The sequence below is a fragment of the Mustela lutreola genome, chromosome 15 (assembly GCF_030435805.1).
Source record: "Mustela lutreola isolate mMusLut2 chromosome 15, mMusLut2.pri, whole genome shotgun sequence".
Lineage (NCBI taxonomy): Eukaryota > Metazoa > Chordata > Mammalia > Carnivora > Mustelidae > Mustela > Mustela lutreola.
In genome coordinates, this window is record NC_081304.1 from 523,205 (window position 1) to 548,404 (window position 25,200).

General features: G+C 50.9%; 1 protein-coding gene across 3 annotated transcripts in view; it reads right to left on the reverse strand.

Moving 5' to 3' along the window:
• The window catches only part of FOXK2 (forkhead box K2), a 76,309-nt gene that overhangs the window by 14,761 nt on the left and 36,348 nt on the right, over positions 1 to 25,200 (reverse strand). For 2 of the 3 annotated variants that reach the window (XM_059147546.1, XM_059147544.1), the window contains exons 2-9: positions 18,477 to 18,593; positions 16,545 to 16,739; positions 13,244 to 13,391; positions 10,573 to 10,719; positions 4,814 to 5,007; positions 3,841 to 4,016; positions 2,547 to 2,843; positions 2,148 to 2,357 (exon numbers count right to left, since the gene is read on the reverse strand). In XM_059147546.1, the coding sequence (XP_059003529.1) occupies positions 2,148 to 2,357; positions 2,547 to 2,843; positions 3,841 to 4,016; positions 4,814 to 5,007; positions 10,573 to 10,719; positions 13,244 to 13,391; positions 16,545 to 16,739; positions 18,477 to 18,593 (1,484 nt within the window). The remainder of the gene's footprint in view (positions 1 to 2,147; positions 2,358 to 2,546; positions 2,844 to 3,840; positions 4,017 to 4,813; positions 5,008 to 10,572; positions 10,720 to 13,243; positions 13,392 to 16,544; positions 16,740 to 18,476; positions 18,594 to 25,200) is intronic. The other variant, XM_059147545.1, reaches the window with a different exon arrangement.

Below are 25,200 nucleotides of genomic sequence, written 5' to 3' on the forward strand. Positions count from 1 at the left end.
CCCTGGGGTGATCATCAATGATGATTGTGGGGCTTTCTTTAAAGCCCCAAGATTGAGAAATTCATCTTTAATACAATTTTACTTTGTTTTATAAGAATTGTATTTCTTGGTTTCTTTCCCCCCAAGATTGATTTATTTTAAAGAGTGTGCATGAGCAGGGCGGGGGGGGGGGGGATCTCAGACTCCACCCTGAGCGCAGAGCCCAACATGGGCTCACCAGCCTGAGATCACGACCTGAGCTGAGACCAAGAGTTGGACACTTAACCGGCTGCATCTCCCAGGTGCCCTCAGATTTTTGGTTTTGATCGACTGTAGTAGTAACAATTGATAAATCAACCCTTACAGTCACAGTGAAATCTTTAACACTTCTGCATTCTCCTGCTGCAGGGTAAAAAATGTGCTCAATCAACCACATTCAAGCATAAAGTACTTGGCATGTGTCCAACATCCATGAGGGTGTGGGACACAGTGACAAGGGCAGGAGGGCCTGTCTGGGTGTTGGTATGTCCTGAGAGTAGGTACCCAGTCAGGGCAGGATTCAGAACCAGCAGCACATTTAAGAGAACAGTGTAACATTTTTATTCTCAAACATCAATATTTTTAATAGTGGACAAGTTAACCCTTTACTTATTAAATTTGTAAAGAAATATTTTAGATGCCAACTTACACATGTGAAAGGGATACAGTTTTTCCAGCTCCTTTGAGCAGAGAGGCCGACATAAAAGCCCCCTGACTGGCACCAGTGGTTCTTGGACAACCTGGACTGCGTCAGAAATGCACATTCTTGGGCCCCCAGACCACACCTGCTCATTCAGGGACTCTGAGAGGGAATCCGTGAGGGACACTGAGGCACATGACGCCTGGGAAGCACCAGCACCCACGGCTTTGCACTGAGCAGGACTCAAACCAGAAGAGGACCGACCCATCCACCTCCCAACGCCACCTGCTTCCAGCTGCACCCAGGACCCAACAGTTTGCTCCATCAAGACCAGCCACAATGACAAACTTACTCAGAGAGAAAAGAGCAAGACCCGAACAACTCTTAACACCAAAGAGACATGGAGCCCGAGAAGAAAGCATTTTAAATGGGTAACTTTGCAAATTTCTCCATCTGCCCACAGGCTGGCATGTGGTAATCATTTAAAAACAAACAACACTCAAAAAAGGTTCCAGATCTTGTCCCTCCATTGCCTCTGGGGTGAGGCGGTCAGAATCTGAACCCCACAAGGTAAATGCAGGTCTCCTCCGTTCCTTAACAGCTCAGTAAGGAGTGGGAGCGCGAAACAGTGAAGACTTCTGTGCCCTGCCCTCTCTCGAAGCAACTGTCCGTGGGCACAGAGAGCTGTTTTTGGCCAGCGGCCTGACTCTACTGCTCGAGGTCCTGCAGGCTGCTGCGGAGTCCTACAGGACAGCGCACTGCACATGCCTGGGCAAGGACCCGCGGCTGAAACCGCAGCAGCAGTGAGGACACGGGATTCCCAGCCTTCGCCTGGCTCCACAAGTCCGGCCAAAAGGAGTTCCCTGGGCCCTCCTTTAAAATCCAAGCTCCCCTGGCCTGTCCTGTCTTCTCCACTCACTGATGTCAGAACACTTGTGGAGAGCTACGTGCATAGAGGAGCAGGACTCTTGGCTTCTGTCACACACACTCAGGCATACCACACGCGTACCTGTAGACCACACCCAGGAGTCTACACACAACAAGGCAGGTGTATTTCCCTCTAGGTATTTACAGGAACACTAAGCTCAAACGGGTCGTCCAGGGGGATCCGTGAGAGCTGACACCCACAACCACTCAGCAGGTACCCTACAGTACTAGTAGTTTAGGGACACCTCAGTGGCTTAGTTAAGCGTCTGTCTTTGGCTCAGGTGATGATCCCAGGGTCCTGGGATTGAGCCCTGTGTCGGGCGCCCTGCTCAGTGGGGAGCCTGCTTCTCCCTCATGCTGCTCCCCCTGCTTGTGCTCTGACAAATAAAATCTTAAACAAAAAGGTTTCCTATGGTTTAGAAATGCAAACCCGTCCTTAGACAAAAATTAAAATTGTAACAGTTGGAACCAAAAGAAGGAATGGTGCCGTTCATAAAAAGGAGAGCGAAGGACCTCTGCTCTTGATATTTGGACTCTGTTACCCGCGGCAGACAGCGCTTACCATTGTTCACCTGGCCATGGACGGCGGCGGGGACTGGCACCACGTGAGTCCCATTTTGTGTTACAGTTTTTATTGGCAGCTGGTGCTGCCCCAGAGACGCCTGCTGCACTATGGTGACCGTCTGGACAGGCGTGGTCTGTGGCGTCTGAATGATCCGGCTGGCAGCACCCAGCGCGGCGTGGCTAATCGCAGGAATAGGTTCCACTTTCACTGAAATTTAAAAAAAAGAGGCAAAGAAATGATACCAACTGATATTACTGGAAAGCTTCCAGAAATCTCACCAGGTGGCCGGCAAAGCCACATAGGCCCCCTCGTGCTGAGGCAGGAGTCTGAGCAAACAAGTGCGCCGGCGTCTCAGGGCCTGAGAAACCACCGGCGGCCCCGGCTTCTGCGGCTCACCTTTGACTTCCTTGTGATCGCCGTTCTCTTGTGGCTCTGCCTTAGGAGGGGCTAGCACGGCTGCCTGAGCGACCACGGCCTGGCCAGCGACCGTGTACGTGCTCGCCGGGGCCAGGCCGGCCACGCTGGTGACGGACACTGCAGGGATCTGGTGGACAACGTGCACAGTCTGCACAACAGGCTGCTGGGCGGTCGAGGTGGTCACGGGAGCGGCGACCGTGTAGGTGACGGGCTTGATCGTTGGCGGCAGCTGCCGCTGCACGGCGATCAGAACAGGCTGACTAGACAGAGGTGAGCCTGCGGGGGACAAGGAGACGGGTGAGGTGCCGTTGCCCGCGCTCCTCCAGCCATATCCCAGAGCTGGCCGAGCACCAGCAGCCGCTCACAACCCAACACGTGCCGCCTTTCACCTTGTAGCACCCAAGTCACGCACGATGGGCGGAACGGAGTATTTTAATGGAGATAGCCAACTCCTGGAGGCGATGGCAAAAAACGCAATTCTCGCTCTATTCAGATCTCTCACAACACCTCTTCCCACAGTTCTCTCTTCATGAGAAAGAGAATGTCGACACGATATATGGGAAGAAGCTGCCTACTGGGGTCCGAACAAAGGGGCCACGCTCCCCCAGGATCAAAGTCTGTATCTCACGGTGGGTGCGAGGGAACCTCAAAGTCCGGACACACTTACAAGCTCCACCAACCAACCCCTGCCTCTGCTGGTTTGGGCACAGAATAAAGGAAAAGCCACAGGTGACATGCTGCCCACACGGCCAGGAATCCCACCATATCAAAATAAGCGCCCTGCCAACCACACGGGAACCCTAACAGAATTAGTTGGCCCACATTTCCACGCCATGTCTTTTCGTGTGTGCGGGTTTCTATTAACTCTCCAGAAAACACATTTCTACTCTGCACCGTGACTTGTACAGAAATGCTCACCGTTCATTAAGTGAAGTGTTTCTGCCGCCAATCAGTGTCCAGTTTGTCTAATTTGTATTATTTCTTTGGGTGGGGGATTTTTTCCCTAATTTTCAAATGATGAAGCAACTGAGATTAATTCTGAACTATTTCAGGCATCTACACAGCTATTTACATAAAACAATGTTCACTGATTTTTTAAACACTCACACAGTGCTATCAGCTTTTCAGAACTTACCGTGTGAGACCCTATGCAGAAAGCACCAGGTACAAAGGAGCCAAGGCCTCTTCTGCGTCCCCTCTGAGGAGCCGGGCGCCCCTGCCTCTCTGACCCCCTCCACCACCACTGCGCCTGCTCTGTCTCTGCACATCTCACCTGGTGCACTCTGGGCAAACCGTGCCTCCTGGATGACGGCCAGTTTGGGCTGTGAGGCGCTGGGCTCAGGCTCCAGGGGTGCTGGCGAACCTTCCCTCGACAGGCTCTCGGGGGTCTGGGCACCACTGGAGTGGGCAGACAGCACTCCAGCGTGATTGGGAGAGGCTGGGGCACTTCTGGATCACCAAAAAGAAGACAGTGGGTTTTTACAGGTAAAGCACTCATTAAGCGGCCTTGTTTCAATAAAGTGCATTCTGAAAAAGGGTGTCATCTGTCTTCTGCCAACCGACTACAGCTCTATATGTCCTACTTTCCGTGTGAACGCCCGTGACCTGAGAGGGATCCCCAACAAGACTCACTCAGTTGTGACGGCCCATGTGCCGGGCTGGGCCACCACAGCTCCGGGCCCAGCACAGGCCGCACTGCCCCAGAGCTGGACCAGCTGCGCTCTCGAAGCAGCTCCTGTCCGCCGGCAGCAGGAGCGGGCAGTGTGCGAGCAGGCAGGGGCCTAAGACCTACATCATGATCATTTCTCTCTTTCTTTCTTTTTTTGCTTAAAAAACAGAGTATCTATAAGCTAATAATGTATTATTTGAAAATCAGGGAATTAACATTTTATAAGTCAGTCTTGAGTTTAAGCAGCTAAAATGCGGCTTTAAAGAGCTGTTCACAAGCCAACGGGAAGGAACACACGCTGCTCATCGAACACGATACGTAACGAGTCCGATGAAGCCACAACGGCAACATGGGAACAGGGTGTAAAGAAAACTTCGTCAACAGTCTGAGCTGTTCCGGACACTATTAAGAGAAAGTCCGTGGGCAGCATCAACCGTCTTTTCAAATTCCCACCCCAAACACTCAATCACAATGCATTCAGCAGTTCCTTCACTTGCAAAAGAAAATTGACCAATACACGGAAGGTAAATTCACTGACCAGTAAGTGAGGTCTTTTTTGATTGTCTTTTTTCCTTACCTAGAGGAGAGCGGTCCCAGAGGGGTTCTAAAGCAAGGCACGCCCCTAGGCCGTCTTTTCCTAAAAGCCTGCTCTATTAATTTGCTTTCAGAAGCAGGATCTATCCTCCAGAATGAGCCTTTGCCTGGTTCTTCCTGGGAACGTGGTACTTTGATGAAATAACGATTCAGAGAGAGATTGTGGCGAATTGAATTCTATGAAACATAAAAAAATACGTAGAATTCATATATTTCTTTGCTGAGAAATCAAAATGTGCCCCAGTTTTAGTGCCCTGCAAAGCAGAAACCTAGCACTCAGCCCCCTGCAGAGGGCAGACAACTTTAAAGGCAGCACTGTGCTGGAAGGAACCAGTCCTTCTCCCTTGAGTGAAGAAGGGGCTTGGGGTGCGACCCTTCTGCCAAAGGGGGCCGGAGGCTGATACACGGCTCTGGGAACGTGGTGGCAGGGTGGGCACCAGGGGACAGGAGGGGACCTGGGGAACAAGGAAGGCTGGGAAATTGACCCCACACGGAAGGAGGCAATTTCCACCAGGAAAAATGGCAGCTTTCCTTTTTCCCCGGGTAGGAAGCCCAGGATCATCACGGTCGTCACCTGGCCTTTCCTTGGGCCTCCCCCTGTTTAGACAAACAGAGCCAAAATAAACCAGTCCTTTAAAATATGAATCAATCCAGTAGCAAGTATTCCGCAAACCAGCAGAAGAGAAAAATGAGCGAAAGGCTGGGAAGTATTATGAACACCATCTTCCGGGAACAGCAATTTCCAAAATGCTTCCATGTATGTTTTTAAAATTTGACCCACAAAATTATCTAGTGAGGCACATACAAAAAATTTCTCTCTCAACCCCTTCTCTAATCCTTCTATTACAAAAAGCTCGCTTGGCTCACAGTTCGCAGACAATTTCAGGAAAGCCCCCCACGGCAACCTGAGTTAACTCCTGGCAGCACACCTGATCCTGAGCCTTCCAGAAAGTCAGGAACAGCGCGAGGAAAGTCACGCAGCCACATCTTCTCATGTGTTTACACTAATGATTAAAATTCAAAATTTAAAAAAATTACACTAGTGAAGTCTCAAAATGGCGGTGACTCTGGGCTCTCAAAAAGCCACTTCTGCACTCCCCCCAATGAGCCTTCTGACAGAACCGTCAGCCACAGCCTGAGATGCTGAACTGCCAGAGGCGGCTCAGAATATCAAAATGCATCCAATTCTTCTCTACGGCCCATCTCGGGGATCGCTCAAGTGCCCCCCAGTCGTGGGCCGCGGAGAAGACCACGCCAGCCTGTGGGCGCCAGATGCCTCGCTGGCAACACGGAGGCGCAGGCAGCGCCGAGTCTGTTTTGTGGACCTGCTCACACGCAAACGCGTCCTGCGAGCGTTAGAGACTTACTCACATCACAGACCCTTACTGTGATGTCCTACCACAGGGTTTAGCTAACAACCAGTAATACGTTTCTATTAATCCTCCGGAAATCGAACTGTTACCAGTGCCTCCACCAGAGAGCGCCAACCCTCCCCCGAACCCGCGCAGATGTTTCAGCGTCTGGAGGGGAAGGCGGGTGGACCCCACGGCTGTGGCTCGAGAAAAGCAGACCCGGACTAGGACAGTACAGGGCCCTCTCCCTGCGGACAAGACAGTCTCTACGGCTGCCCAGGGAGGGGCAAGGGGGCCTCAGAAGTGGCCGCCCAGCCGCAGTTAAGAACGGGGGAGGTGAGGAGCCCGAAGGAAGGCCATTAATACTGTCACATGCGTGTCGCGAGGAGGAAGAAGGGAAATGAGCATGGGGGGGTCTGGAGGCAGGAAGCGCCCCCGCCAGGGGACTGGGGCACGAGTATTTCTTCCCCCTGGTAAAGGAGAACACGGTGGGGGGGGCTGCGGTTCCAGGACCCTCGTGCCACGGACAAGCTGTACGCAAGTTTCCAGAAGGAGTTGGTATTTTCTGTCCTGAAAATGGGACAGAACCTACCAGACACCACCACAACAGGGTCTAACCTCCCCTCCTTTCCCAACAAAGCCACAGAACAAAGAGGTTGTGATTTTCTGATCGACAAGACTAGAAAACATGCATAAGTCGTAAGAGCTATCTAATGCAGACACAGACAGACTAGAGTAACTCTATTTCTAAGGTAATTTAAGGCCTTTATAATTTGATCAAGTCAAGCTACATACACTAAAATCACACGGACTCCGACTCCAATGATTCAGGGATTACCATACGCAGACAAAAGGCGGCTTATTATTCTTTAAAACAAACTACAAAGAAAAGGATCTGCGACAGTGAACACATTCTCTTCCCCAAGTCCTCCCGTACCCAAGGCTGTTTCCCAGAACCCGCCCTCCCTGAGCGCCAGCCCCTCCTCCCGCCTGTCCCCGCAGCTGACCCGACCCAGGGTGAAGATGCAGAGCGGTCACCGTCCTCCATGAACACCTCCAGCACTCCTGCCTCGACTCTGGTTTCTGTTTGTCCCAGTCACACTGAGTGCTCTACGGAGGACTCGTAAAGAAACTGATGAGAAGGAAACATGCAAGGTTCCTTCCAGAAGGAAGAGTTCAACGAGCAGAATGAAGTGAGCCCACAGCACTCCCTGTTTCCCTTTCAGAGGCCCAGAGGCCCAAAATTCAAATCTCCGAGTCATAACAAATACCTCACCTCTGGGCTGGGTAGAATTATAATTATAAATCATAAGAATACATTCTGGCTTAAATACGCAACCAAAGGAAAGAAATATCCCGTCTTTCCCTAGAGCTTCCTCTAGCCCCATCAGAAAGCTCTGCCATGAGCAGACAGTGCCGACTACCAGCAGTCAGCCAGAAAGGGAGCTGGGGACTTCCACCGGGTGCTCAGAACAGGCGTGTGGGGAGTGTCACCGCACGTCTCCCAGGAACTCAGATGTTATGCCTCTGCCTTCGGCTTGGGTCCTGATCCGAGGGTTGGGATCGAGCCCCGCACTGGGCTCCCGGCTCGGCAGGGGGTCTGCTTCTCCCTCTCCCACTCCCACTGCTTGTATTCCCTCTCTCACTGTGTATCAAATAAATCTTCGAAATATTTATTTATTTATGTATTTGTCCACTCATTCATTTATTTTTGAGAGAGCAAGGAAGCACGAGCTGGAGGGAGAGGCAGAGGGGGCGAGAACCCTAAGCAGATGCCCCACTAAGTACAGAGTCCAACAAAGGGCCTGATCCTACAACCCTGAGATCATGACCTAAGCCGAAACCAGTTAGGAGATGGTCACTTAACCGTCAGATGAACCATCCAGAAGCCCCCGGAAATCCACATTTTAAAAAGAGGCTGTTTTAGGGGCACCTGGGTGGCTCAGTGGGTTAAGTTTTTGCCTTTGGTTCAGGTCATGGTCTCAGGGTCCTGGGATCAAGCCCCACATCGGGCTCTCTGCTCAGTGGGGAGCCTGCTCCCCTCCCCCGCCTGCCTCTCTGCCTGCTTGTCATCTCCGTCAAATAAATAAATAAATAAACTTTTAAAAAATAACTAAAAATAAAAAGAGGCTGTTTTAGGTGACAGTCTTGCCCCTACTCTCTGTGTAAAGAAAATCTAGCAAAGAAAACGAACCTGGCTCTTTTATGAAACAAGGTTGCAAAACGGAAAGGCTTTTTGTGTTTTATGCCAAGTGTGAGCAGTAGGAATGAGGTCTCACGCACGCAGACCTCCAGCACCGTCCCTCTGGGAAGGGCACCTCAGAAAACTCTCATGACAGAAAAAGGACACATGTGGGGTCAGGACTGGGACCGCTAAGGACCTCTGAGGACATAAAGAAACTGAGTGCATGTCCATAAATTAAAGGGAGGAGTGCAGCAGGACATCTCTTCCCTGCTAAAACGCTGGAGCCAGGAGGTGGGAAATGTCCCAGGAGCGGCCCAACACGGGCAAGAGGCACACAGAATCACCCGTACGGACCGACCTTGTCTAGACAGAGAAGGCGACGGTGCAATGAAAACGCTGACGACAGCTGAACAGAGAGGGTGTCTGCCGCGCGGCACTTCTGTTTGCTCTTTCTGCTCGCAGGCCGCTACGGAGTCCCTTCCAGCCGCGAGAAGCAATCACTGTACGTGGGGACCGCACCTGACCCAACTAACTCCCTGCAAGATGGAAGGCAGGAGGCGGCGACCCCGGAGAGCTGGCCCTCGTCCTTCTGCCAGAAAACCACAGGACGCCCGGAAGCAGCTGCCACACACACACACGAACGTTCGGGAACACAGTGAGAAGGGATCATTCACAGTCGGGCCAGGCTTTTTAGGAATACTCATGCCCACTAAGCCCAGCGAACTGGTGTTTCCAATCACCAGTATCCTGCACACAATGAGCTGAACAAAACCCTACCACACTCCTGAGGCCTCACCAGCCCACATGCAGGGGGCTTTGTCCCAGGCGCAATCACCAGACATGGACGCAGATTATCATCTGGTTCTGCTTCCTTTGTTTTACATTTTCTCTGAAGCACAACCTCACTGTTCTAGATTAAAGTATGTCAGTATCACCGGGATTTCTTGTCCAATGTGCTGAGAAATCTGTCACGTAGCTGGTATGGACGTGTTCTCCATACCCAGCATTTCCCTCGGGGCCAATGAAGAAATGCACCTAGCTGTGCACAGGGAGCCAGGCGGGGAGCAGATGTCCCAGGCCAGGAGGGGAAGCTGCATCTTACTTTGTACCTTCCACAATCAAAGACCCTTATATGACTAAAGGCCCCTTACAAAGGAAAAGTTCAGGGTTTGGCTGGTGGATTATTATTATGATAACATGTTTATATGTCTACAGGAGGAAGAAAAAGGTTTTGCCCTCATTAAACAGAAAGCGGCTCCTCCCGCCCCATCACTAAGTTAGGGTGACGGCTCACCAGACACATTTCTCAAAGGATCATTTACTCAGTAAGCCCGAAAGGAAGACTGTTGCCATTCCTTGTGACCTAAATGAATTCAAGAATTACAAATGAATGTTTCTTCTTTCATTATACTTTTAATACTCTGTATTTCAGATTTGCCCTTCCCATATTGTCTGAATTAGAGATGTCCTACTGTATGTCCAGTAAGCAGACACAGAGAACACAGACACACAGAAGAAAAAAAAACTACAGTGTCAAAGTTTAAAAACCAAACTAAATTAAAAAGCTGAACAAGGAAATATGCACTGCTTTTTCAAAGGTGCTCTGAGAAGGCCCAGGTTCCAGACACCCCAGGAATGATCTGAAAGCACGGTGTACAAGCAAGCAGGCGGGTTCCCCAATTTGCACAGGGCAGCACCACAGTTATCTGTCATGTACGGCCCAATGGGAGAATGTCTTTTGAAGAAAGGGTTCCTTCATCAGTCTGAACACCATCTCTGTATAGACTTCAAGAAGCGGAGTATGCCAGCAGATGCAGATAAGGAAGAGAGAAGAAAGCCTAAGTGCAGGATGGGCTGGGTTTTTAGCTTTCCTGTACTTCAGACACAGGGAGTTAACTGCAGTGGTTAAAGGGAAACCTTTCAAATAATCCACGTTTTCCCATCTGTGGGGACAGTGACCATAAAACTACAGGTTGAGGTCTGCTTCTAGAGCCACTATTCCTTCTGCTCTGCATGAAGATCAGAGCATGGGGACAGTGGCCTCCAACACTTCCTCCTCCCTGAGCCAAAGAGGGTCTCCCTCACCTCACTCTACCATTGCCTGTGCCCACGGTTTGGAAAGCAGCTTAAGTGTCCTCTTAGTTGCCAGTCAGCACCTACTGACACGTCACAGTTAGATTTCATAACAAACCGAAACGCATTTACCTGCCAGCCCTTGTCCGCTGTCCTGTAGTATGGATAATTTTTAGTGATGTGAGTATAAATTCCATTTAGAGTAAGTTGCTTATCAGGAGCCATCGTAATTGCTTGTACGATTAATTGTGCATAGGAATAAGGTGGCTTTGAATCATCCTGTATTTAAGTTAAAAAAGAAAAAAAGAGATTACTGAAGTTATCAAAATTTTTACTAAATTTATTAAAATTCAGAACTGTTGGCGTTTTTAAGTGTTCCTACGAAATGCTTAGTTCTCCTTACTATGAAAATAATATCTGACTGAGGGGCGCCTGGGTGGCTCAGTGGGTTAAGCCGCTGCCTTCGGCTCAGGTCATGATCTCAGGGTCCTGGGATCGAGTCCCGCATCGGGCTCTCTGCTCAGCAGGGAGCCTGCTTCCCTCTCTCTCTCTCTGCCTGCCTCTCCGTCTACTTGTGATTTCTCTCTGTCAAATAAATAAAAAAAAATCTTAAAAAAAAAAAAAAAAAAAAAATAATATCTGACTGAAAAGCATTTGGAAAGTTTATAGGAAGCAAATGGAAAGTGTACAAGCAGCATAAAAATGAATACGAAAATCACATAAGGAGAAACTCCACACAGCAAAAATGAAAAACGTAAGGAAAAGACAAAAGCTACTTAACCTCAGCTGAGTCCAGGGCAACACATGTCAAATCCCGGCCAGAGGCCTGTCCCATGGATCTAGCAACCAAGGGAACAGCTGGGAAGGCTCGGGGAGGAGGGAGCTGGGACTCCCTCCCAGGCCCTGCTGGGTCCTCAGGCACACAAGGGCCAAAGTGACAACCACTCAGAACCACCCTGTCCCACCAGCTGAGAAGCTCCTCACATCGGGAAGCCCCACAGAGGGGAGCACAGTATGCCAAACGCCGGGCTCCGACCCTGGGGTCTCAGGCACGCAGGGCTGCTGTGCGCCTGCTCCCGGCACACTCCGGGCCACGGGCGGCTCCTTATCACTGTGACACCTCAGAACCCCACATACGTGTGCGTAATAAGAAGCCAACTGTGGAGAGGGTACACCCCTGGCTGTGAACAGGAAAATGTACGAACCAACTGAAATGAACCACGAAGAATAATAGTGAATGCTAACAGGAAGCTGCAAAAGAATATATTCGAGAAAATACTTGTTACATGAGGTTTAAAAGTGAGCAATTTAGACACCGTTGGGAATAAACAGAAACAGAGTAAAAGAAGAGACAAGCAGAGGACTGACAGACGATGCAGGAAGACAGACCTGCCAAAGACAGGAGCATGGGCTGCAACTGCCCAGGCCACGCTCTGTCCTGAGAGCCAGCAGTGGGGGCCTGTCCCACACAGAAAGACGGAATCATCTACAGCCCCAGCATCCGACTGTTAAATAACTAGTATTTCCTGAGCACTTAGGCTGGGCTCTACCCCTTCTCTCCTGAGTGGACACACTCTGAGTTACACGAAAGGGGCAGGCAGACCAGCATCACTGGACTCTGCCCCAGGGACCAGGAAGAGAGGACGAAGCCCTCTTCACTTCACTGCTCTATGATGCCATTCGGTGAGTCTCCTCGTTACCCTTCTTTGTGCTCCTAAGAACTTTTTTTATTGAAAAATGTAGCACAGATAGGAAAGCCCATAATACATCTTTATCAGCTGAAAAGAAATTTTTATAAAATGAATGTCAATACAACCAACACTAGGTCAAAGGAGAACACAGACCACATTCTAGAAGCTTCCCTGTGCCCCCTGAGCCCACAGCTTCTACTGTTACTCCTGACATTTTATAGTAATCACAGTCTCACTGTAATTAATTAGAAGTTTTATGATCTCAGAACGCATCCTGAAAAAACACAATTTAGTTCTGATTTTAAACAGGCAAATGGACACAACGGAATCGTACGTAGGGTGCCTCTCTGTGCCTGCCTCCCCTACCCAGCACCCCTCACGTGCGAGGCTGCTGGCTGCAAGGGACAGGCTGTGGCGCATCCATCCCAGGGCCATGCCACAGTCCACTGCACAAACACCTAACCCTGTATGTAGGTCGTTCAAATAATACTGTGCGTTGCTTATGTCTCTCCCTCCGCATGCGCCCAGGACTCTTCCACACCAGCAGCCACGGGGCATGACCGTCCCCTGCTTGATCGGACTTCTCCTACGGGGCATTTAGGCTGCTTTCAATTTTCTATTTTATATAAACTTATGTTTGAGATTTTTGCCATTTCCTTTAGACACAGTCCTAGAAGGGGCATTACTATGTCCAAGAATAAAAACCTGCACGGTCACAGGGTGGACCATCCCAAAGACATGTGTTCTGTGCTCACGTGCACTCAGACACAAGTGCACGCACAATCTTCCGTGTCTGTGACGGCAGGATGAAACCCCAGGAACAGTTTCCCGGGACACGCAAGATTCTCTTGTCCTCCACCAGCTCGGCTCCCAGCACCTGGGCCCACAGCACCACTGGGAAGCACCCAGTGCTGAAGGACCAAAAGAACTCAAAACCTCCACCCTAAAAATATGCTCAAAGGGGAGGGGCCCACAGCCAGGTGTGCATCCACTCCAACGTGCACTTCTCAAAAGCCCTCCTGGGGATGTTCGCAGACCTGCAGACAATGAAGTGAGGACAGCTGGCTGTGTGATGGCCCCCGGGTTCTGTTTCAAGGCTATAAAACATTTACCTTTGGGCTGTCTCCACCAGAAGCTTCTTTTTCATTTTCTGGCTGCGAGTTGTCGGCCATTAAATTGAGGTCAGCTGGTATCACACGGCCCATTTTGTACCCAGAAGACCCTGCTCCCCGGGGACTCGATGGGCAGGAGTTTGCAGCACTGTGGACAGGAAAAGGTCACTGCTATCAGTCTATTATAGAACATATGTCGCACTGTGCTTCCATGACCCACTGTGATTCCATGTACAAAGTAGGAGCATATCAGCATTTCCTATAAAACATGGCCTCACTGGTTCTCTGTGAAGTTTAGGATCACTCCAGGAAACACAGGGAAATCAGGTATCTGCTTCACATCTGTTATTTTACATAATCAGAAAACAAACTCTCAAAGGGGGTGGTGGCCCACCTGTTTCACCAGTGAGGAAACCGAGGCTTAGGATGGTTCTGGAACTTACCAAGAACACAGACCGACTTTTTTTTGGTGATGGCCCCAGGGCTCCAGGCTGGCAAAGGGACATAGAGCACATGATCCGCTGACTCCCTCCCCACCAAGGATATGGCCTCCAGCTACACCAGAAAGGTCAGGGACAGTCTGGAGAGAGAGCAAGGCGGCCAGGCCAAGCACAGGCAGCAGAGAGGGGATGAGGCGTGGACACGGACCCAGGTGGCATGAGGGCCGGAACCACATGTGTCAAGTCAGCTTGACGCCACACACCCCAAACACAGAAACAGGAACCTATTTTTCCTTTTCCCAATTATGTATGTATGTGTGTGTGTACGTATGTATGTATTAAAGATTTTATTTATTTGAGAGAGACAGTGAGAGACCACACGAGAGGAGAGGGTCAGAGGGAGAAGCAGACTCCCCATGGAGCTCGGAGCCTGATGCAGGACTCCATCCCGGGACGCCAGGATCATGACCTGAGCCGAAGGCAGTTGCTTAACCAACTGAGCCACCCAGGCGCCCCTATTCATTTATTTTTAAAGTAAACTCTACCCCCAACATGGGGCCAGAACACACGACTCCACGATCAAGAGCTGCGCGTTTCATCGGCTGAGCCAGCCAGACACCCATGTGACCCATCTGGAAACACGTGTGCTGTTTTTCACCAGGCAGGGCTAGGGTGCTGCTTCTTGATCTCGGTGATGACTGAAGGCCATCCACACTCATCTGCGGTGATTTCCCAAACCACACATTTGCGATTCTGCTCCCTTTTCTATGCAGGGTCAGACTTTAACAGAGAATGAGCCACGGCAGCAGAGGGGACGCCAAGGTAGGACAGACTTCTTTAAGAAGCCCATCGGGTGTGCCACAGTAGGTGCGGTCGGACCGGAGGAGCCGTGTTTGGAGGAAAAGACAAGTGCTATGAATACACAGAAAATTTCTGGAAAAAATACCTAAGAAACAGGAGTTACCTCCAAAAACCTGAGCTCAAAGTAGGGGAGGAGAGGCAAGGGAAGGCGGCGACGCACTCTTGGCCCAGCCACTCTTGCCAGGAACACGCAGGACCAAGACCCGTGCTCCCCGGATGGGGTTTACTTCCGGCCAGGAATGGCGCTCAGAGGACAGGAGAGAGGAGCAGCGGGACCGCACGGAACTCACACGTCGCCGTCGTAAAGACCGGTACCGTGGGAGCAGTGCTGACGTGGGGAAGGTGAGTGGCCCTATGGGCAGGAATCTTGGTCTGGAAAAGCCAAGTGCACTGTGCCCATAAGCCGTGCGCAGCCAGGCTCCCACGCTGCTGGCCGGTGAGGGCACGACCCGGCTCAACGCCGGCCACAGCGTGAGGGACAGGAGCGGGAGGACAGGCGCGGGGAAGACGAGAGGAAGACGGAGCAGAAGGTGAGAAGGGGCTGGGTCCGGAGCTGTGCCCCAGCCCTGCCATGTCTACACCACCTGTCCGGTGAGCTGCCTCCAAGGCTGCTGCGCCCGCTGTGGGCTGCCCTCCCACGGGGGCACACAGGGCTTGCTCCTGGTCCTCTGAATTCTGCATACTTTCTCCCCATGCTGAACAACAGTGTGGCCAGGCGGTTGCTGGCCGCTGCCTCTCCACGGACACCGGGGCGACTTGGACCACACAGTCACGTGCAGACGAATTCAACCAAGTGGGGGACAGAGGCAGCGGCTACAGCAGAGCGGCTGCAGGAGGAGACGGAGGAGGGAGGGGCCTGAGGCCAAGAGCCGCTGCCACGCAAGACACCAGGCCTGGGGCCGCAGGAGCGGCAGCCCGTCCACGCGTCACTCCCTCCGCTTACGAACAAACCCGACACACAGTCATCTCCGGAAGGCCTACTGCTGATGCCGGTTTCTGAGACAAGGAACAGAAGCGTTCAGCTGCAAGGTGTAAGCCGGAGTCACCAGTTCTCCGTGGGCCTCCCTGGCCCTGCCACCGGCGGCATCAGCCTGGACAGACACGACGAACCACCCCCACCCCCCCGCCTCCCAGCCGTGCCCTGGACAGACCTGGACGGTAGGAGCCAGACCCACAGAGTAGCGCGGTGCCCGCCAGGCACCTCCGTTTCCATCACCCCCTGCTAAGACCACTACTCCTCTCTCCTGAGCACCTACAGCACCCAAAGACTGGCGCACGCGAGCTCCGCCCCACCTCCCAGCAGAGCCCCACTCACCCACACGCAGCGATCTAACCTGCTCGAAGCACACACGTCCGCAGGGCCCCTAGGCTGTTCTCGACCTGCGCCTCAGCTACTGCTCTCTGAGCGCTCAGCACAACCTGACCACGGTGCTCTGGGTTCTGGCTTCTGCACCAAGCGTGTGCCCTGAAGCTGCCGACGCACCCAGCCTCTCTTACAACATCGAGGGGAACACAAGTCGGTCGCTCTGCTGTGCTCAAACTCATCAACCCAAAGCACAGGTCATCATAATTTTCATGAAGTTACAGCAAATTAAAAAAACTCAAAATGCAAATGCAAGCGTATCTCAGAGTTCAGACCAAAATGGCTAATCACCTGCCCCTTCCACTGACACTCAAACACAGAGAGTCCATAAGGGAAGACCAGGAACACGAGGGAACTGTGTTTCACAGGCCGGAAACCAGGAGCAAAGGGTATTCGAAAACTGAATGCCATGTGCAGCGCCTTCAACCCTCCCCACTCCCTTGTGTCCCCCCGGGAAGGGAGCGGCACTGCTGTGTGCTCCTGGGACTTCTGACGACTTCTGCACCTTTCCCAAGGGAGGAGACGAGGAATGAAAAGGAGACGAGGAATGAAAATCAGGATACGGTCGTGGACATCCCAGCAAGCACGCCCCGCGCCCTGACTCTGTGGTGACCCCTGCCCACATCAGCTGCTGTACCTGATGGTTCCCGTCGGGGAGGGAAGGGGACTGATGAGGTGGGCCATGGTGTCTGGAATGTTGATGGTCAGGGGCGAGATGTGGGCCTGCACAGGCTTCACCGGGGACTCAGGAGCCTCCTGCTTCTCCCTCTTCTCACTGGACAGGGCAGTGAACGTGATCTTGATGTTCGTGCTCGGGAACCTAAACGTGCACCTAAAAAAAGAAAAGCCAACTGTCAGCACTAGTCAGCCAGACTGGACGATGGGGCGTCCCACTTGCAGCAGGAAACAGAGCCCAAGTGTCCCCGATGCTCCAGAGCGTCATCTTGTGTGGAGAAGCCATCAAGAACCCCACTTCCAAGCGCACCCCATGTGCTATGATTCAATGAATGAAACCACAAAGAGACATCTCATGACTTTAAAACACTAGTAAATGAATACGTTCTTACACCAGCCAAACCGAAGTATAAAAAAGCCTCAAACATAATTTAATCTGCATTACTTCTTTTAAAATAAACACACAAGTCTATTTTGGTCATTAAGCAACATAATTTTGTGGCGGTTTCTTAATTAAGAAAGAAAAATCATTCCTTTAGAAGAATCCTATCACCTTTTTTACTGAGCAAACAAAAGCCAGAGATATTAAATTCCAGGAGAAAAGGTTTACAATTTAATACTCTGGCTTGGGGCGCCTGGGTGTCTCAGTGGGTTAAGCCGCTGCCTTCGGCTCAGGTCGTGATCTCAGGGTCCTGGGATCGAGCCCCGCATCGGGCTCTCTGCTCAGCAGGGAGCCTGCTTCTCTCTCTCTCTGCCTGCCTCTCTGTCTGCTTGTGATTTCTCTCTGTCAAATAAATAAATAAAATCTTTAAAAAAAAAAATACTCTGGCTCATCTTTAATAAAGCTTCCTTGACATAACTGAAGTATATTTATTTAAAAAAAAAAAAAAAGGTAATGCAAGCCAAACATCTTTAAAGAATAAAACTTAAAAATAGCCACAGACTCCTGGTCGCTGCCTGATCTCACATCCAGTTAAACAGCGCCTGATCTGTGTGTATATAAATGGCCAAACAAGCAGGTGATGGCCGTCGGCTGACCTCTCCATCTGTCCCCGGGCATCCGTCTCGGTGGTCAGCTCTGTCTGCCATGGAAAGATCCAGCACGTGCATGGAGGGCAGAGGTACCTCCCACTTCTGGTGACATCATCAAGGTGACTCTTCCCAGCACTCTAGTTGAGGGCTAGAGTTGTCACTTGCTGACCAAACCCCTCACCCAGAGCTTAGAAGAACCCCTAGGATGTGTGAAGTGGACCCCCAGTTTACACCTGTGGAATTACAAAGTGCCCAGCTTCATATATTAAACAGGTAATTAAAACGAGCAGATCACAGGACTAAAACAGGCGAGAAGACCACAGTTAAACGCCTTGCAGCTGCCTCTTTATTGCTGGTGTGAGATGTGAATCAACTCTGGGCTTACAGAAGAATGTGACTAAGACCCCACTGGCCGCTAATTTCTAGCACCACACATATGACAACTGCGGAAGGGTAACTTTTCCTCCTCCTCTCCCACATCCAGTGCCTGAGCCCTGCCTCAGACAGACGATCATTCCCATGTCGCCACGAAGGCCAGGCTGTGAGAGCGAGTGCCACCATCCAGCGTGCAGGCCTCCGGCCCGGCAGAGCGGTTACCTCTCTGTGGCTCAGTCTTCTCACCCACCAAACAGAGATGGCAGCATCTTCCTCTTGAAGTGTCTTGGTGATTAATTCACGTAACATTTAGCAAACACTCAGATGTGTATTAAGATAAAAACAAAAACAAAAACAAAAAAAAACAACCTTCAGCCCAACTTAAGATGTCAATACCTGCTTTTCCTACAGTCCGTCCGTCTGTCCTACCACCACCCTGAGGACATACAGGAGGCCAGCCTCCAGCAGGCCCAAAGCGCACACACACCTGCCGCCGTCCGTGTAGTGCCGAAGCAGCAGAGCACGGTGCACAGCTCGGACGGGGACTCCAGGAAGGTGAGCGCTTCCTCCCCCATGGGGCACACACGTCTCCCAGCGCTTCTCTCTGCATTTCACAAAATAAAGCCACACCCTCCACATTGGTCCTCAGCTTGTACTTTTCCAGAGTGTCCCCCCAACCCCAGCATCCATGCACACAGGATCAGCTGAGTGTTGCCTTAGGGACAGGATACTGCCCCGTCAAGGACGGCCTTCCTTCGTATCTGAGTCTCAAGGCTTCCAAGTAAAGGTGATGACTGACCCTGTCCCCTGGTTGTCTCCATGGCACAGTGCCGTCAGGAAACTTCAAACTCCAAGCGCACACGGGGTGTCTAAGTTGAGGCAAGGTGCCGTCAGACCACCTGCTGACAGTCTCTGACCAAGAGACTGTGAAACTTCCGTCCTAGCCACCAATGGACACTGCTGCCACCAACTCCACCCCCTTGACAGGCGAAAATGGTGCGATCTCTGGTTTCATTTAAGAGGAAACCTCTTTTCATATGTGTATAAGCCACAAAACACACTTAAAAACCACCCAGACATCCTGGTAACTTTTTATTTCTAATCATGGGTGATGATTACATGGTGAGTTTCTGCGACAATTCATCAAGTTACACATTACGGTACATGTGCTTTTCTGTACAAACCATATACTTCAACGGAGAGGGGTTATGATTAAAAGGCCGTCTGTCACCATCTGTCGGACACCCGGGTGGCGCTGTCAGTCGAGCATCTGACTTTTGATTTCGACTCAGGTCATGATCTTCGGGGCCGTGGGATCAAGCCCACATGGGGCTCTATGGTCAGCGTGGGGTCTCCTTCAGATTCTCCTTCCTCGTTCCTCCTCCTCACTCTCAAATAAATAAATAAGATCTTTTGGGGTCAGCTCAGGTCATGATCTCAGGTTCATGGGATCAAGCCCCACACCAGGCCCTGCACTCAGTGGGGAGTCTGCTTGAGATTCTCTCTCTCTCTCTCCCTCCCTCTGCAACCCCCCTCATGTGCGCTTTCTCTCAAAAGAATAGATAAATCTTAAAAAAAAAAAAAAAAAAAAAAAGGCAATATATTGATAATGTGACAAGGGGTTCACAGTACTGTTTCCTATACTTCCGTGCTAACAATGGCCCATTTCTTTACCTGGGCTGTGATTACACTGGTACCTACGTTACAGACGTAAGTGATTTCTCTATGTGGGCTATGTTCAAAGGGAAATACGCTACAACGTGTTCAGGCTCCCTATGGACGTCAGTTAGCTATGAGAAACTCACTCTCCTGCAGGATAGGTGAATGACTGATGCTTGACTTTTCTAAGCTAGAAGTAAAGAACAGCAGAATAATTCTGATTAGTTGCCTCACGAAACAAAAAAGAGCAGCAAAACATGATAGTAGCAAGAAGGTGAAGCACCCAGGTGAGGGGGTCCTCCTTGGACCCCCTCAACTACCCGACACCACAACCAAGTGGCCTGACTTTTGGGGCTGGACGGCCCATCCTATCTGTGTCCCCTGATCGACTTCCCTGCTGTGGCAAGGGTGTGAGTGCCCATGTCTCACATGCCTAACGTGAGGTGTTCTTTAAAAATACTTTGGGGGCACCTGGGCTACTCAGTCACTTAAGCAACTGATTCTTGATTATGGCTCAGGTCATAATCTCAGGGTCCTGGGACTGAGCCCCACATCAGGCTCTGTGCTGGGCGTGCAGACGGCTTAAAACACTCTCTGTCCCTCTCCTTCTCCCTGCCTCATGCATGCATACTTGGTTGCACACTTGATTCTTTAAAAACAAACAAAATTTTATATATACATATATATAAAAAATAGAACCTGAAAGATTTGTGATGAAGCTCAATACAATATGAAACTGTGTATAAAACCCTGAAAATTATGAAAAAATAACAGAGAAAAGGGGAAAATGAAGAAATGAACAGTAAGACAAGCTAGTCAGGTTGCAGAATCACAAATCTCTCAGCGAAAATGACCAGAAGCGTGAATCACGGTGCTCAGGGCACTGAGCACCTCTGAGAACTGCGAAGTGGCACATCTTGAACCACAATCAAAACTGACAGCAGCAACACAACAGCTGATGGTTTGTAACACATGTAGAGGACCCTAATAAAAAATTAAGTTTCTTTTACTTGAACAAATGTTACCATGTTAGCGTGGATTCAGACTTGCACATACCCCTCCCTCTATTTGGTGCCTGGACTGGGAACTCTTACGCGAGACCCGCATACTAGTGGCCTCAGTCTAAACTCCGCATAATGAGACCTGCAGAGCCTCTTGACATCCTTCTCTGCTGTGCCCTGGATCACTCACTCAGACATACTCCCTGAGCTGGAAAAATCTCAGGAGTGTCCTCCTTTTCTGCCTACACAAAAACACATCTATCTGGAGGCAAATAAGTCATTATTAGGTTAACACTAGAATCACTCAAGTTTTTAAAGAGTATTTCAGAAATTTAAAAAACTCCTCGCAATTTGTTGCTTTTACCGAATCCAGTGATCCCCCCCCGCCCCGCCACACACACCAGCACCAACTTGGCTTGGTGCCTTGCAGATGAGGAGACCACCACAGGAGGAGTCAGAGAGACCTGCAGGTACCTCCCCTCCCACCATGGCACAAAGTGGCAGCAGCACCCCTGCTATGGGGTGCACACCACCTCACCTCTGAGCTTCTTGCTAAAAATAACCAACACGATCTCACCAGGAGGAAAAACATTAGACAAATCCAAATCGAGGGGCATCCTACATAATAACTGGCCTGTCCTCTTCAAAAATGTCAATGCATGGCGCGTCTGGGTGGCTCAGAGGGTTGAGCCTCTGCCTTCAACTCAGGTCACGATCTCAGGGTCCTGGGATCGAGCCCCGCATCGGGCTCTCTGCTCAGCACCGCCTGCCTGTGATCTCCCACTCTCTCTCTGTCATATAAATTAGTAAAATCTTTAAAACAAAAGGTCAATGCCACAGGAGTTAAAGAAAGGCTGAAGGGTGGTGACAAATGAAAAGAGAGGTCAGTGCAACTGTGACCCCATTCTGGAAACAGGTCTGGTTTTTCTTTTGCAGTGAAGGGCATCGGCAAATGGCTGCTGAAGTCTATGTGAGGTCAGCGCGCTACATCGCTGTACTGTGCCAACGCTGACTGGCGCTGGTGCCTACACTGCGGTTAGAGAAGAGAGTGTTTTTAGGAAACGTATGTGGAAAGACTTTAGAGGTAAAAATTCATCATGCACGCAACTTACTCTCAAAAATTTCAGGGGAAAAAAACGAGAGAGGAAAAGGAGCAGGAAATGTTAATATCTGGGGAATCTGGGAAATGGGGATTTTCTGTTCTATTTTTACAGCTTTTCTAGAAGTCTGAAGTAATTTCAAAGAAAAAGAAAATGATGTGGAAACTTTAAAAATATCCAGTGCCAAGCTCAGTGACCTAGGCCATCTGTGCCAGGCTAGGAACTGTGCACAATGTCCAGAACGTCCATGACATCCATGACAAGGTGAGCACGCACACAGAGAATGTTCGGAAACCCTCCTACTCTCCCAGATGACACCTGCTTGTGTTTCCAGAAGTACCCGTCCACACCTGACCGGACCTTTGTCACGGACAAACTGAAGGCCTGTGTTGGGCCATAACCCTCATCATCATCTCTCTTTTGTGGCAGTCTAGGATATCGAGAGTCCTGTCACTTATCAAGCACAACTTTGTGGGAACCTAACAAAGGTAAAGAAATGTCACCTTGGGGCACCTGGGTGGCTCAGGCAGTTAAGCATCTGCCTTTGGCTCAGGTCCTGATCCAGGAGTCCTGGGACTGAGCCCCGCCTCAGGCTCCTTACTCAGCAGTGAGTCTGTTTCTCCCTCTCCCTCTGTCTCTCTGCCGGTCTGCTCTAATAAATTAAAAAAAAAAAAAAAAAAAAGTTACCTCACCCTAATTCTCACTGACTCCTGACCCTGTGATCCCCAGTTTGGGGGTACACAAGTCAATGGCCACATTCACACAGTGACCCTGACACCTGCATACTCTCATTCATCCGGCTCAGGTGACATCTGTTACACAACCACACCATCCCATCGCTAGGCTTCAAATTTGACCGAAGCAGCTGTGGTGTGCGGTGATACCATATTCCACACTCTGGAGTTCCTCTTCCCTTGGAAGAGCATCTGTCGCACCTTAAATCCATCAACAGTCTCACAGAGCAGTATTCTCCCAGCCACGTTCCTTCAGCAACCACCGTGGGTCCTGCCCACAACGTCCGCCAGGAGCAAGGCTGAATCCTGCGGTGGTAACAAATGGCCCGCAGGTCTCTGTGGCTCACAGCGAAGGTGTGGGTCTAGCCTCTGTCATGCACATACTACAGAGAAGCTGGTCTGCTCCACACTTCCCTCACTCTGGGACCCAAGCTACTGTGGTGGCCCCATTGAAGACACTGCTGGTCCCAAGGCAGAGAGAAAAAAAACAGAAGGTAGGATCTGCGTCCTAAGGCCATACTTGTGCACTAAGGGCCCACAGGAAGGACGTCTCCTATAAAACACCCCGTTCCCCACGATAGCAATACCAAAGGCGCATCTGTTGAAAATCGTCTCAAGCCCTTTCACCTATGCCGCTGGCCAAAGAGACACTAAGCGGAGTTGCTGACCTGTTTTCCAGGTTAAAAATGAGAGAACAGTTACTCTAACCCATTCACCTTTAACGAGTGACAAAGACAATCTAACGTGAAGAGGAAGAAAAATCCTAATAGTTTAATCTCATGACCGGCAAAGGAAAAGGCTGAGTTAGTAAAAACGTGTTATGGCGGGTGGACCGTGCTCTGGGGCCACTGACGACTTGGCGTGAGCAGCAGTGGTCACCAACAAGGCAGAGGGCGGCAGCGTCTCCCACATCCGAGGAAACGCGTGGGCCGTGACCCTGCAGAGCAGGCCGGAGGTAGGGGTGGGAACGCGGAAACCAGTGAGGAGGCTCCCCAGGAGCCCAGGGTGTGTGTGGCACCTGCACCTCGGGGGCGGTGAGGACAGAGATGGAAATAAGCAGCCTACGGGACAGCACTAAGTGTGCAGATCCACTGCTCAGTGCGGGCTGAGGGAGGACCTCAGGACGGCTCCGGGGACATCGGTACCATTCACTAAGATGCGGATGGGTGAGGAACGGGTTAAGTGGACATACGACACATGAGGTGCCCCTCAGCCACCTCCCCAGGGAGACATCCCCCAGTCCTTAGTGAAGCCCGGCTGGAGACACGCCTCGGTGTCCTCAGCACAGAGGGGGCACGTGTGCCATGTCACAGAGAACAGGGAGCCCGAGAAACTCAGCCAGCAGGTATGGCTGCACCTTCGTGACCCAAACAAGCACACGCCCCAGAAAGAGCACTACCACGGGAGTTCCAATGGGACTCCAGTCCCCGCGCAGCCCTGACAGCAAGCCATGCTGTTGTTCCTGCAAAAATGGAAGAAAATTCCTCACCCTGAGCCTTGAGGAAGACGATGGCCAAAGGGACGCTTCCATTCACCATTCTCTCCCACTAGTTTTTCCAGTGGTGTGGAAGAAACTCTGAAACTTATAATGCCACCTTTCCTGAACTGCTGCCTCTACATGATCAAACTCCCCAGTGACTCATCAGTCCCCCCTACCCCAAGCTGCCTCTGCCAGGAGCTAGGAGCCCAGCCCCTGAGCAGTCCTGCTGACAGGCCACCCAAGTCAGGACCCCAAGGCTGCCACCACCATCAGTCCAAGACGGCCCCTGCCCGAGAAGGGGGCTGCGAAGGGACAGCAAGGCCAGCCCAGGGCGGGCGGCACTGCCCCTCCGAAGAAGCAGTAGCTACCGAAAGGGCACGAGTTCTAAGTAGAGAGCGTGACCAAGTTTGAGACAGTTACGGACAATGAAAAATATACTGAGAAAAAAATCAGAAACCCCACGTAGTCTTACTTTTCTCACACCTCAGCAATGAAACTCAAGCAACACCTATCACCTCCGCTTGAACCTCTTACCCTGCAAACTGCTAAAACACCAGTTTTCTATGAAAACGTGTGAAATGTGAGGCGATGGTGTGTATTAAGGCAGGCCAGGCTGTTTTAGTCTCCATGAGGTTCAGCAGGAATCTTCTAATCAGAGCCTCAAAGCCTGCTGCTTCAATGAGACACCTGCAGCCTGGGCTTGGGAACTGCCTGCTGAGCCCCGTCTTTTGAGTAAAGCACTTTACTGCCATGCTTTGCTTCAAAATGACTTAGGTACTGCACAGCTTATGAAATAAAGCTCTTATTCTGGGGGCCCAGGGGTCTGGTTATCTGGGAAGTTTCTAAGGGGGTCCACTCTGGGGGTCCGTGCCAGTTCAGTCACACACGTGCTGTGCTCAGAAGGGCCCACAAATGAGGTTTACTTAATGCTCTACTGCCACCCTCCTGAAATCCTCAAGAATCTCATTTTTGAACTCGTGCTTTCTAAGTGAAGCCCAATGACACCATGGAGTACAGGCCTGAGGCATGGAGCCCGAGCTCCCCCACATCTTGCCTCCCGCACCAGCAACCCCCTCCCACAATCATCCTCTGTCCCAAATGGGGCCTGGAAGGGACACCTCGGGTGTCTGGGAGGGTCTGCACTTGCCCTTTGAGTACCCTTCTGCCTAAGAAAGCTTGATATTAAGTAACAAATGAAAACACCACGGCAGGTCGAGAGAGACCACAGGAGAAGGAA